The sequence below is a fragment of the Falco cherrug genome, chromosome 10 (genome assembly GCF_023634085.1).
Source record: "Falco cherrug isolate bFalChe1 chromosome 10, bFalChe1.pri, whole genome shotgun sequence".
Taxonomy (NCBI): domain Eukaryota; kingdom Metazoa; phylum Chordata; class Aves; order Falconiformes; family Falconidae; genus Falco; species Falco cherrug.
This window is the reverse complement of record NC_073706.1, coordinates 23389476-23403772: the sequence shown is the minus strand read 5'-3', so window position 1 is coordinate 23403772 and position 14297 is coordinate 23389476. Positions and strand designations below refer to the sequence as shown.

The window sequence follows — 14297 nt, the reverse complement described above, 5'->3', positions numbered from 1 at the left end:
GTGTGGCAGTGTACCTTGGTATAGATGAGATGTGAGGGTCCATAAAGATAACCTCATCAGGGAAAGGACTTAGGATCAAGTCTCCAGGTCCAAATCCTCAAAAGTGTACTGCACACACCCAAATCCCACAAAAATTAGTGAAGACAGGGCTGGTAGCATGCAAACTTTTTCCAGCCTCTTTTTTCTGAAGCTTGTAGAGTGCAATACTACCACATATTTGCAACCCAAATTTTGTTACATGCAAAGTTATTTGAGCGAATGACAAATTCTCAAGGCAAAAGGATTAAAAAAAAGACAGAAGAAACAAACAAAAACAATGAAAGAGGGACAGGGAATCACTCACAGTAGCCTGCTGCTTTTCTGCTTTCTCAGCTGCCTCATTAAGCTGCTTTTGAAAGGCCTCCTGGAGAGATTTCATTTCTTCCCTAGTTTGTTGAAAACACAGAACACAAACTTCATCACAAGTGTCCATTAAGAAATAATTCTTCAGATTCAAGAAAAGACACCTTTAATTATTGAAAGGAACAAATGTACTGTGTCTATGAGTCTTGCTAATAAAATCATAATGACCCCCAGAACTATAGTGCCAATGCAAGACAAAAATTATCTGTGATGGAATTTGGCCACCTTTTACATCTACTGAATAGCCTGCTGGGCAAAACATCTGCCAGTGTACAATTTCTAGCAAAAAAGATTGGCACCAAAAAAGCGAGAACAGTGGGCTACTGAAAACGCACCAAAATGAAACCATACTACTATCAGTAAGAACCAAGTTTATACCTGCTTTGAAATAAATAAATAATGCTCTGATAAAACCCAACCTTCACCCTGCCCTTTCTAGAGAGAAGCAACACAGAATTCACTAGAGCATTCTGGCATACAAGGCGGGGGGGAAGGAAGACCAACAAAACAGGAGGATAATTGCTTGGATTGGGCTTTATTTAAATCAAAAAACCCCTTTGCATGGTTGATGCAGTCAGCAAATTTCTCCAAATTGTGACAACTGCAGTTGGCTGAGATCCTCTCCTGGCCACCTATTTCTACCCACAGCATAGGACAGGCTTTGGAGCTGTGGCAGATTCAAAGAGTGACATATTTCAAAACAGCTGCAGAGCTTTTTCAGGGCTGTTGCTTGCATGGATAAACCTTCACAGAAGACCAACACCAAACTGGGTTTACAGACAGATAATTTAGCCGAGTGAGAAATGAAGTGGAATGGAAACCATGTAGTTCATACAAGAACAGGATTTGTGAGCTGCTGAATCATCTTTCTCGTTAGCTGATAACTCTACTACTATTAGCAACTCCAGCAACGCTAGTACAGAACAGATTTAATTGAAATAGTGATTGAGCAGCATGAAAGCAATGCACCATCAGCACAAGGCAGCTCTCTTATTGTACAAACAGATGTGATCATTTCAAAGTGCTGATGGTGCACAGAAAGAATAAAACTTGAGTCACCATAAGTGACCAAGTTTCACTTGCTACTGGGGAAATACTGAAGAATTCACAGAAAAGGGTTGAAAAAAAAAATAGTCTCATTTGAAGTCAGAAGAACTACATATGCTTACACCAGCTGAGATTCTAGCACTCTAAACTTTATTGTATCATCCGTCATTGAAGAGAATAGTCAAGATAGTGCTCACAGACCAAACACAGCTTATGTTTGTCCAAGGAAAGATCATAAGCTTAAAATTGGGATATATTTTGAATTGTGGTTCAAATACAATAGATTTAAGCATAACACTGTGTTCACTGTTCTTCATTTACTCCAGATGAAGGACAGTCTGAGGCTCTTGGCAATAAACTGTGACCATTCCTTAGAGAAATTCTATGAGGGAGATTCCCTGGTACATTTTTAATACCTCCTTCTTACACTGAACTCACACACCTCTCTGGAATTGAAATCTAGTAAGCCTGTAAACAGCTGTCAAGTACCCACAGCAGCTCCAAGGCATTTTCCTGGAGTGTATTATAAAAGCCTTTTATTTTCTGAAGGAGCACGAGGGCTGCTCAGCAGCACATTGCTAGATGCACTGATCCAGGGTCTATCTCTGGGAACAGCTATTGTACAATAGACTCAATAACTGGATCCCTTAGAAGCAAATGTCAACATGTATTTTTGGGTGGACCTTGACAGACTTTAAGGGGTTATTTAAGAAGCAGATCAGGAAGAATACTTGTAGTATTCTAGGAAATTTTTCCCTTAGCAGGCTGAATTTTCCCATCTGCAACTAAGATCTATTTACTAAACAGTCCCTCAACACTTTTTGATCAATTAATCTATTTCATAAAAGCTGCATAACAATCAAAATACTACAAAAGCACATTAATGTATGAAGGATGGAGTCAGTGACAAGGGCAGCTATGATGATGAGACTTATACCTTCAGTTGTACAAAAGCCAAACAACATCTAAGTATTTAAATAGGACATTAGCTTTAGTCTTGCTTTCATCATTTAATAAACTTGTCTGGAATACCTGAAAGACTCCTTATGTATCTGATATTCTTTTATCACAGTAAAACTTAGAACTTCTATGGGTATTGTATTATGGATTTTATTTGTTGAGTATTGAAGAACTGAAGGTCGTTTTATCACAAGACATCTCTACAGCAATGCATTTTCATATGTGCTTCAGTTAAATACAGTATCAGCAATAAGATGGTCATGTGATTTAAGTATTGCATCCCTAACAATGAAAGAAGCATGAACTTTTTAAGTATGAAAAAAATATGTTTTTCTCTAAGGAAAAATATGAAGTATAGATGCATTCTTTATAAAACATTGTCTCAGGAAAAGTAATACCTATATTAGTTATGTTTTCTTGTTATTAAAACTGCATTTATGTTATTATTTGCTGGTCTGAATTCCAAGAATCAAGATAAATCGAACGATGATGAGAGTTACCTCCCACGAAGCACTAGGGGACTTCAGACTAAGGACTTGGCTGGAAACTTGCATTCCCAGCCGTAGAAACTCATTATTTCTTAGGTGCTCAATGAATAATTTGAAGTAAGTGCTTCTCTCTCCTGCTAACTGCCTTCCTTACAGATAAGTGCAAGTATTCCTACATATGCACAATCACAAGTGATTTTGAGTGTCTACACGCACGAATATTTAACTAAGTGGCCTGAATAAATAAATATCATCATCTGCAAATCCAGGTATTTTGAAATTTTAATAACTTAATTAAGTGGGCATTACCATGCACTTGTAATTTTCTAAAACTTCTGATTTTATTCTTATCCAGACAAAATTTCATGACTAAATCTTCCCGAGAAATTCAAAATCCCTTTCTTTACTGGATCTCACTATAGCATTCTAATATATTTTCCTAAGACACATCCAATTACCAGCAAATAAATCACTTGTTTTAATAACTTTCCCTGCTCTTATTTTAATGTTATTAACAGTGGACTCTGGAATACAGTAGTGTTTATAGATTAAAGTAAAAGGAAAGATGGCATTTCCTAGTCTGACAGTTTTCAGTCTGGAAATGGAAAGAGCAGGGAGGAGATGGGGGCTTACCTTTGCTTTTGTCCCAGTTCCAGAAGCTTCTGCACATCATTTTTGGCTGATGCTTCATCATTTTTCAAAGACTGACAGCAAAGAAAGAACTCCATTACCAAAGAGATATTTAATATTTTTTATCTGTGAAATATTTAATTTGGTCTTCTTTCAAAAAACCCTCCCAGTGTATTACAGATATTACCACTTGTGAGAAATGGAGGAATAGCCTGAGTTTTATTACCCTAAGTCAAGCACAGCTAACTGTACACAGCTGTTTTTCAAATATTAAATGAGAGCTAATCAAATAGAATAAATAGATTTAGAAACAAACAGCTGAAAACATTAAAACTGCATGACAAAGATAAGCATGTATATGCAGAAGATAATACTACAGTTCTTTGCCTATATCTGGATCTCTGCAGTGTTGAGTCTAAAATATCTCATAGCATAGTTTTGCCGAATACTATCTTCAACTCTGCTGCATAAGAAACCCCGTTCTAAAATAACTTTGTTACAAGGAGAAGCAAATTTCACTAAAAATTAAGAAAAAAAAAATAATCAAGAGTTCACATTAATTAGAACGAGAGAAGTTTGGAACAGAAGACAATATAAGGTAATAATATAATATAGCACAGCACTGATACACAGTATTCTTCTGTGAACAGACATGGGGATTCTACTCCTTATATTTTTTCCCATCTGGCCTATGCCAATGTGAAGATAAAAATGCAATATCAACAAAATACAGTCCTTTAAAATGACATGAAATACAGAGACATCGCTTGACAGATATTTACTAGATCTGGAAAAGTCAGGAGTGCTCTTACGTGAACATCTGGTGATTTCAGGACGTCAAATCCAGAGCAGGAGCTGATTTGACTCCAGAGTTAACCTGACTATTTGCCCTTTCAGCCTACCCGTGATATCCCGAAGGTAAATGTTGAGGTGTCTCAGCTCTAGCTGCAGGCTCGTCTAGCACAGTTTGTCAGCTGAACTAGTCAGGTAACACCCTGTGCTAAGCGCTGTCAGTCAGTGTTGACAGCACATCAGGTAGGTAAAGCGAGCGGCTCAACTGGGCTTAGTATATGTGACTCATTGGCAAAGATGCAACACACAACAGCAAGGGAAATCCTTTATAGTACTGCCAGGTGGAATGTATGGTAACCGCATTACGACAGCTTGTTCTTTTTCCTTCCCTTCCTCTTCTATGCTATGACCTCCAGCACTGTGAGCAAGCTCGCGGAAGCCAGGAGAACCACCTATCTGTCTGGGAGATGGGTGTGTGATGACCATAACGGGGACACCAACATCAGTATCACAAGGCCTTGGATAACGCTTCCTAATAATGAAGACTATTCAGCGTATTCCAACTGGGTGGAAGAGGACTACACAAGGACCAGATATGGAACATAATAACCCTGCTTATACCATCAGTGCTGCATTGTGCTATGCAACTCAGCTTGTTAATAATGTTCTGTTACTATGTTCTTTTTTTTTTTTTTCAGTAGGTCAACTAAGGGCCCAACTCATTAGGATTATGCTTTCCATAAAAACATTGGGCTTACATTAAGTAAAAGGTCAACAAAATAATAATTATTCACATATTAAAAAAAGAGCACACTTTTTTTGTAATAAATAGATCCCAATATGAAGACATCAAAGTAATTCTATAGAAACCCAGACAGAACCTAACCTGGAGGTTTACTTTAATTCCCTCAAGTTCTTTAGAAGTCTTCGACAGTTGACGAAGGATATTGCTCCTTTCCTTAAAGACTTCTTTCAGCTGTCTTTCCAGTTCTTCATAGCCCTGTCTAACAAAGAAAATAACAGCATGAGAACTTCTCAAAACATTACTTAATGCACTTGAAAACAGTCTTAGTTCATCCAAATTGAATTAATTCCAACACTCTTCGAAGACTGCAAATTGGAGCATGTCCCTCTGTTCACCTGTATAACAACTTGTTTTCTCCTCATCTAGACAAATAGATATTTTATGTGTCAAAATGATGTGCGGCATCTGAAGATGCAGATTATCAGACTGAAACACTGCAAATGCTGTATTGTGTGTGACGGACAGGAGACAGAAAGGGTGCGTTTAACATGAGTGATAGTAGAGTGAGAGATTTTTCCTGTTTTAAAAGATATTCCATGCAAGAAAACAAGCAAAACTTTGAAAGTATGAAGTTTTGTGACACCTGGTAATTTGAAGGAAGGATGATTCAGATCTATTTTAACTATGTAAAATTTATTTTGTTCCAGAAGTTCTCCTCACTTAAGCCTCCTTACAGTATAAACTAGAATTGACAAATATGCCTAGAGGAATCAAACCTATTTATTAATTAATGTATAATTAAAAATATTCTATCCTTTCCAAAACAGTAACTTTTACTTGGAATGCAATTGTACGTTTTAAAGGTTCTATAAAATCCACAATGAAATACATCTAACACATATCGTTTTAGAATGAATGAAATACAGATCCAACCCTCATAATCCATTTCAGAAAAAAACCCCAAACATTACAGTTAATTCTAAAACAACATACTTATTCATTTACAACTGTGCTTTTGAGGAAGACCAATCACGTGAATTGAAACATCTATTCCTTCTACAACTTTATTTTGTTTGTCCTTGCTGTACCTGTGGTTCTAAGAAGGGGGGGGAAAGGACCTCAACTCTACAACACATCAGTATTATTTTATTATCAGATCCAAGACCTTGAAGTTAAACAGGAATCTTAATGCTTCTTTGATGGATTTTGAATATACGATTTAGCAAAGAACCTCAGTAAAGCAAATTAAATTTGCTTTCTAATATCAGTAGCAGTAGACAGCTCATGTAATATGATAAATTTATGAAAAAAAGTATTCTGTATTAAATGATGCTCTCCTAACACCCTTGTGGGTAAGCTCTGACAGCGTGGGTCAGATCGGTGGGCAGTGAGGGGGGCTGGGAGCCGGCTGTGTGGCAGAGCGCAGAGGGCTGTGGTCGGGAGGGCTGCAGCTCACGGTGTCCCAGGTCCTGTCCAAGGGACTCAGCAGTGACCTGGGGAAGGGACAGAGTGCGCCCCAGCAGGTTTGCTGATGGCACAAAGCTGGGAGAGGTGGCTGACAGACCAGAGGCTGTGCTGCCCCTCGGTGGGACCTGGGCAGACTGGAGAGCTGGGTGGAGAGGGACCTGGTGAGGCTCAGCAGGGGCAAGTGTGAGGTCCCGCACCTGGGGAGGGATAACCCCCTGTACCAGCACAGGCCGGGGCTGACCTGCTGGAGGGCAGCTCTGCAGAGGAGGCCCTGGGACTGCTGGTGGGCAGCAGGTTGCCCCCGAGCCAGCAGCGTGCCCGTGTGGCCAAGGTGACCACTGGGCTCCTGGGGTGCATGAGGAGGAGCGTGGCCAGCAGGTGCAGGGAGGTGATTCCCCCAGCTCTGCTCCGTCCTGGTGAGGCCGCACCTGGAGCGCTGTGCCCAGTGCTGGGCTCCCCAGTTCCCGGGACAGGGAACTGCTGGGGAGGGGCCAGCGGAAGCTACGAAGGTGATGAGGGGCCGGAGCATCTCCCTCGTGAGGAAAGGCTGGGAGAGCTGGGGCTGGGAAGAGAAGACTGAGGTGGGGAATCTTACAGTGTCTACAAATATCTTAAGGGCGAGTGCCAGCAGGACGGGGCCAGGCTCTTTTCAGTGGTGCCCAGCGACAGGACAAGGGGCAATGGGCACAAATGGCACCACAAAAAGTTCCATCTGAACATAAGGAAAAACTTATGAACTTTGAGGATAACACAGCACTGGCACAGGCTGCCCAAAGAGGCTGTGTAGTATTCTTCTCTGGAGACATTCAAAACCCGCCTGGACACAATGCTGCCTGACCTGCTCTAGCAGGGGGTTGGACTACATGATCTCCAAAGGTGCCTTCCAATCCGAACCATTCTGTGATACTTTTGGATACCAAGAAGAGATGAAAGTGAATAAAACATCTTTCATCAACACAAGGCTTTAGGCAAATTGTCTTAACAAATGCTGCTAGTTAAAAAGCATAGAGTTCTTCAAGTTTACATGTCTAATGAAACTCAAAACATCCCAAATTTCTGCTTGCTGTTGCAATAGAACAACTGAGATGTTTTGGTCTGCAACGTGGCACCCACCACTTTCAGTGAAGACCTTCAGCACAGTTGCTAGGTCAACTGATTAATTTTACAGTGGAAATTCTCTTTTACAGGAAAGCTGAAATGGAGAGGAGGAGAGAGACGCCTCCCTTCCCCCCCCCCCCCCCCCCCCCCCCGATTGTTACATTTTCCCAGGATGGAAAAAGAAAAACTACAGTCTTTCTAATACTCCATAGCTGGTAGATTAAAAGCTCACCCGTCAGTAAAATATTTTTTCTTTCCAATATGTGGATGAATTTTATTTCAAGAAACTATGGTTTCAGACCATTTCAATTCCATTCATTCACCCAAAGAAAAAGCGTAGATCTAGTGGGGGAATAATAACTACCTCTGAAAATGACTCTAAGGCGGCACAGGGTGAAGTCAGTGTAAGGAGACAATTCCAGCACTCAGCTGTGCCTACCATTTGTAAGTTATCTCGTTATCCTTGATATAGGTAACTAAACTTATAAAAAATAAATTACCTCAAATAGAAATCACAGTCAAACTCATTAAGGGTTTACAGGACAACCTATATGCTGAGACTGTGAACCTTCCAGAATTTTGCATTACTTACAATAGAAGTTTTGGTTCAATTTTTTTATCAAATTGCATGAAAGAACCTATATGAATTATATCTAGCTAGTGCTAGAATACCTGATAAATATTAGCATTCTGGTCCTTACTTCACTGTAAAGAAAATCTCCTGTATTGTTTCATACAGAAACATTTGCAGGGTTTTTTTTGTTGCCACTCCAGCTATGGGTGATTTTAAACAAGGTATACATCACTGCAACAGAGCTGGCTCACCTCAGCAGTTAACAACATTATGTGTAATCAGCCTGATAAGCTTCAGAGAATACTCCCTTTTTAATTTACCAATGAACAGAGGTCAAGGAGGAATTTCCTCCTCCTAAAGTAGTCAGGCAGTTTCAATAAGGTCATCAGTTCATTCCTCTTTAAGCATCACAGATAGTGCTCTGCTTGATTGCTTGATGGTGTCTTTTGCCATTGAAATGTCCTGCTTTTGTTTAAAGGGAAGCCCTGCATTATTATTTTTTATTTAAAAAAAAAAAAATCTGCAAGTGGTAACACTCTTTTCTCTGTTTTAACGATCACTTTAAAGTAACACCCCTCTCCAATTCCAGTTTAATTTGAACATTTAAAAGCCATCTGTCCCAAGCAGCCAATTATGCTGCCCCCTGGGTATTCATTGGCACAGGTTCCACTCGGTTGTCTTGTAAATAGTGATACATGGCAATCTGCATAAACTAGGACATTTCCCGAATTCATAAATTAAATTTAATGTAAACTATGCATACACATGTATTTTCTATAGTTTATATATATTAACTTCTATGACACACTAGGCAGTGAGGAGGAGACAAAAAGCCAACAACCAGCTTACCACAGAGGGTCACAAAACCCAAACCCTCTGAACTACTAGAAGAAAATTAAAAGGAGATAAAGAAAAAAAAAATAAAAAAGGAAAGACTGAAGACACAAGTCACAGCTATCAGATCTATTAACTATTACATCCTGAAAGGTTTTTACTTCTGGACCATATTATATCAAGCTTTGACTCTTAACAGTGTGTCCAAGAATAGTGCCTATGTATTGGAAAACAGTAAAATTCAACCTTGAACTCATGTGATAACCAACAATCCCTCAGATTAGCCCATCTATTTTGGTCACTTCCACTTCTACATTGCAAACTTGCATCATTTAGACCAACAATGTGCAATTCAAGGACAAAAAAAAAAAAAAGGTAAACTTGTAAACACGGTAGTCTAATCATAAAGTACTTAGATGATACAAGAACTCTCATATTCTTATGCTGGCCCCTTAAGCAGATTCATTGGCTGCACCAATTCACACACCACGTCAAGGTGTTCCTTATTTCTTTACTCTAGTTTGCACAAAGTAGGGAGCTAGGTGGTAACCCCCAAAAGCCCAGCTCCCCGAATGTCACAACTTTTGCACTGTTTATACAGTTTACTATACAAAACCACCAGCTCTCATTGGTTACAAGTCACCCAACTCTTTCATTACTTAACACTTTGTTTCCCATTCATCAATCAAATAATTCTCTTGCTTCTCCCCTTAATTAGTTCACATGCTGTCTCAACTTCTTTTGGGTCTTTCTGGACTAGGTGCTGGGATCTCCCTCTGTCTGAAATACCCTTCCCCTAATTTTGCTGAGCTCATTGCCCCTGATGAGCTTCTTACCAGCCCATCCATCCCGTGGAGGTGCTTCCTTTGTGAAGTTCTTTTTGTGAACAAAAGAATTTGCCGGTGCTTAACCTGCTTAGCAAGACATGCAAAGTGCTTCCCTTCAACTGTCTCAAAGTTACACCGCCAACAACGCATTCAATTCCACCAACCACCCGATATCACTCCCTCAAAACTGAATATCTCTTCACTTTTGCACTTCCTTAATATTAAACCCGATTCCGAGAATCCAGGTAATGAAAGATCTACGGTCAACTGTTTTTCTTATTCTTCCCTTGAATTCTAAATAACCGAATTTTGGTCTCCCATGTATTTGATAAGCACTCTTTGGAAGGTTTCACACACACATATGTAATATAATTGTAAGTATAATAGGCAGGGCATTCGAGAAGTAAAGTAACTTTTCCACATCAGCGTGCCCACACCCTGCAGCTGTGTGAAAGCATAGTATGAGAAGCACAGTGTATTTTCTGAAGCTTGTTAGACTTAAAAAAAATAAAAAAAATATTTCCACTATGACATAGTAATGTTCCTCTCATATTTGAAAACACAGTAATTAAAAAATATATAATCACAAATAGAGAATTTTGTCCTGATGAATATGAGCAAACTCCTCTGAATTTGATTAACTCACGAGATTATCTAATGAAGAAAAAACCTGCAAGATGTAAAGCAATTGGACCAGATATCAACAAGACTTAATCAGCATAATTCTTCTGAAATCAGAGAAGATTTAAATTGAAAAAATACCTCATCTGTATGTAGGTATCTGCCTGAATGAAGCACAGGGGTCTTTAGGAAGGATGGCATCGTCCCTTGCCATGCGGGTGGGAGAAAGTAAGAGAAGGATCTTTAGTAGGAAAACAGTGAAATGTTCAACTCAGTGACCAGTTACGTGGGTGTGCAAAGAGAATGGATTCTTAAGCCAGAAAAATAAACTCTAAACTGAACAATCCACTTATGCTGAACTTGGATGACGATTTTGCACAACAGGACAATTCTGGCAGAAGGCGACTGACATCTCAGCACTGTACCACCCTGCCACAAACACCCTGAAATCCCAGTGACTCTCTGAAATCTGAACCTCCAAAACTGTCAGGACTCTTTACTTATTTGCAGTATGATTATATGTGGCCAACATAAATTAAACCCATTCCTAGGAATGTCACTATGTAATTATACACACATTAAATCTGTTCTCTGAATGTTAGGTTACACCATTCTGCAAAATAAAGTGTCATTATAAGCATATCCACCTGGGATTAAAATGAATATTTATTGTTTCAGTACATGAATATGCTTTTAAAAATGTTCATTATGAGACATAACAGTTTAGTAATACTCTGCGCATTAAGGTCATCATAGTCATCTAATTGCAAGCTGTTTTGCTTTTACCATTAACCTATTGGTGTAGTGTCAGTGTAAATCCCAATATCATTTGTTTTCAAGGGAATGATATTCGCTTACAGTGTTAGGTTTAGTCAGCTGTTTTGACTTGTCTGTTATTCTTACTGACATGATTTAATAGATTATAGTAAACATTTCAACAGATTCTAATTTCCTATATGCACCAGAGATAAATGTCTAGTAACTAGAAAGACTTGCACACCAGAGACCGCTCTGCCTCTGACTGATATTTCCTTAAATATTAGAAGTTAAGCTTTTGGTCTTCAAAATAAGGACTGAGTTTATTTCTCCCTGAATAATATGTACTATATCAGGACAAAGTAAAATGGATTTTGTTTTCCCACTAGATTTACAAAACCCGTCTTTGAAATAAAACCTTTATAAAGATTTTAATTATTTATGGTACACTAATGTCCCTGACAAAACAGAACCAAACAAAAAAAAAATACCAAAACCAAAAACCACCCTTAAAACAAAATCTGCAGTGTAAGATAAACTTAAATAGATGTTTTTTTTTCAGCAAATCTCTTGTCAGTTATATTATTTAAGCCACTTAAAAAAAAACCAAACCAACTGTTCTTACTACAATTAATAGTTTAGGGCATTCTACTGTAAAATCTAAGATAATTAGGTGAGATAAGAAGGTTACAGCCTCATGGGTTTGGCTTTTTTTTTTTCTTTTTTAAAGCATCAATAATTAAGAAAAGAGTATACTGTATACCTTTTCATGAATCATAAACAGTAAAGAATGCTTACAGAGTATACTTGCAAAGTGCATGATTGCCTACATGTTCCTAAAGTGAACTTTTGAAGATATGCCTGGTGGCAGATGTTTACATATAAATGTGGTTTATATTCAAGTCAGAAAAAGATTTCATCAACATATCTGGTAGTTGAACATAAGAATCTTTAAAATTGTTAAATAATCAAATGATATGAAAATAATTTATTATGATAACAAAGCACTGTAATGCTGCTTTTTCTCTTTTTTAAAATAGGAACATTTTTTATCTAGAAGTTCAGTGGGAGGGAAGTAATTTATTAATGATCAACATACAGAATGATCAGGTTATCTAAATACAGTATGCAACACAGTATATATATAATTATAGTGTATATATATATAATGTAGTATAATAGTAGTTCATATAATAGTTTCAACTACTTTACCTGATTTCAGTCAATTATGAATTAACAATTACATTCAAAAAAATCATGTAAGCATTAAATTGATCAGCAGATAAACTCTCGTTGAAATCCAACCTTTGTCAGACACAACCACTCTCCATACTCCAATGGCATTTACATTTTATGTTTTGTATTTGGGCATTAGCTAAAGACTGTTTCAGACTGAGGGCAGCGGGGAGGAAGAAAAACAAACAGAAAATTTGGGGATTTGGGGAGAGATGAGAAAAACTTCTATTTAGCTGAACTTCGTAAGTTATGCAAAATATTTGGTTAGAACGTTTCATCCCTACCTACCGAGAATAACGTATGAATTGGCGGTCCAGGCTTGACTTATTAACACTTCAAATAAAAATCACCCAGTGGGTACGTACATGACTATAGCAGGCTATGACTGCTCAAGTTGACCGAAAAGCCCATCCTATTCTAACTTTGATAGCCCACAAATAACTAGCAGTGCTCGTGCATTTTATATGGTTTCTACAAGGTAGCAGCTAGAGAATCAGACCCTTTGCACCTATTTCCTCATATTTTTAATGCACTCATTGTAAATAAACTAAAACAATCTGGCATCTTTTTGGCAAACTCCTGGCTATGTAGATTCAATGACTCATCAGGGCTAAGATGTCAGCTCCCATCAATGACTAAGGGAGCAAAGGGAGATTTCTGAAAATTGCAGGTGGCATAGGTACCTGGTCCCAGAAAATGAAACAGCAACTTAAATCATCATGAATAATGTGATACTGAAAATAACAGCCCAACGAAAAAAAACCAAGTTCTATTCATACACTGAAAAGTGTACAGGCCACAAAAGCAAAGAGCTGATTGACATCAGGAGGAAGGACTGTACAAAACCTGTGACTGAGCCCACGGAAAAACAACCGCTCCTCCCAAACATGCAGATGGTTGTTTTGAGCCTTTTTTCTTCAAGCTATCATTTGGTAGGCATCTTAGTTAGAGCAGTGGATCCTTACTGGATTAATACAGTTGTAATATGGAATAAACATCTTCTGAAAAAGAAAATATTAAACTATTTACAACTATTCAAATCTGAACTGCATAAATACGGACTTGACATCCTCTGTATGTAGAGTTGACTTTTCACATCAGTTCTACAGGATTTAGTCCTTAATAGGAAATCCATTTACAGCAAAACCATTCTTTTTCTGATAGTTAACATTACCCTTTTCAGTTCTGATATTATTCATTGTTTATGTCCATAATACTGCCTCTGGTCTGATTTCCTAGTGCACATCTAAAACTTCTGACTGTGACCTCAATGTTATTACCCTTAAATACGTTACTGCCAGCAATGCTATTTTCCAGAATCTCTTACAGTACAGCCAGGTTAACATTTCTGTGTCAGCTAGCTGTATAATTTAATCTTGTAGTTGTTCTGGAATTTTTTATTTAATTCTGATGTTTAATAAAAAAAAAAAAAAAAAGGACTTACCAACATATGACATCTACAGGAAATTTCATTCCCTCTGTTATCTCAGTTGATGTAAAATTGAAATATTTCTACTTTACGTGGCAAAACTGTCAACGAGTATCCTCTGAACATCTGTTTCACTATTTAATAACTTTAGTTTAGTAAAGTTCACTGATCAGCTATAATCATGTTTTATAAATGGAACTATAAAATTATATGTTTGAGAGAGCAGGTATTAACAAAATAATTGGGTTACTAGTAACAGAGTATACGTTTGCGGCCCAGAAAGCCAAGCGAATCCTGGGCTGTAACAAATGAAGTGTGACCAACAGGTGGAGGGAGGCGTTTATGACAGCCCACCTGAGTGCTGCCTTCAGCTCTGGGCTCCCAGTGTACG

At 38.1% G+C, this 14297-nt stretch overlaps 1 protein-coding gene across 2 annotated transcripts in view; it reads right to left on the bottom strand.

Annotated features, from left to right (window-relative positions):
- The window catches only part of LUZP2 (leucine zipper protein 2), a 309932-nt gene that overhangs the window by 99268 nt on the left and 196367 nt on the right, over nt 1-14297 (bottom strand). For both annotated transcript variants that reach the window (XM_027798713.2, XM_027798712.2), the window contains exons 3-5: nt 5206-5323; nt 3531-3601; nt 344-425 (exon numbers count right to left, since the gene is read on the bottom strand). In XM_027798713.2, coding sequence (XP_027654514.1) covers nt 344-425; nt 3531-3601; nt 5206-5323 — 271 coding nt within the window. The remainder of the gene's footprint in view (nt 1-343; nt 426-3530; nt 3602-5205; nt 5324-14297) is intronic.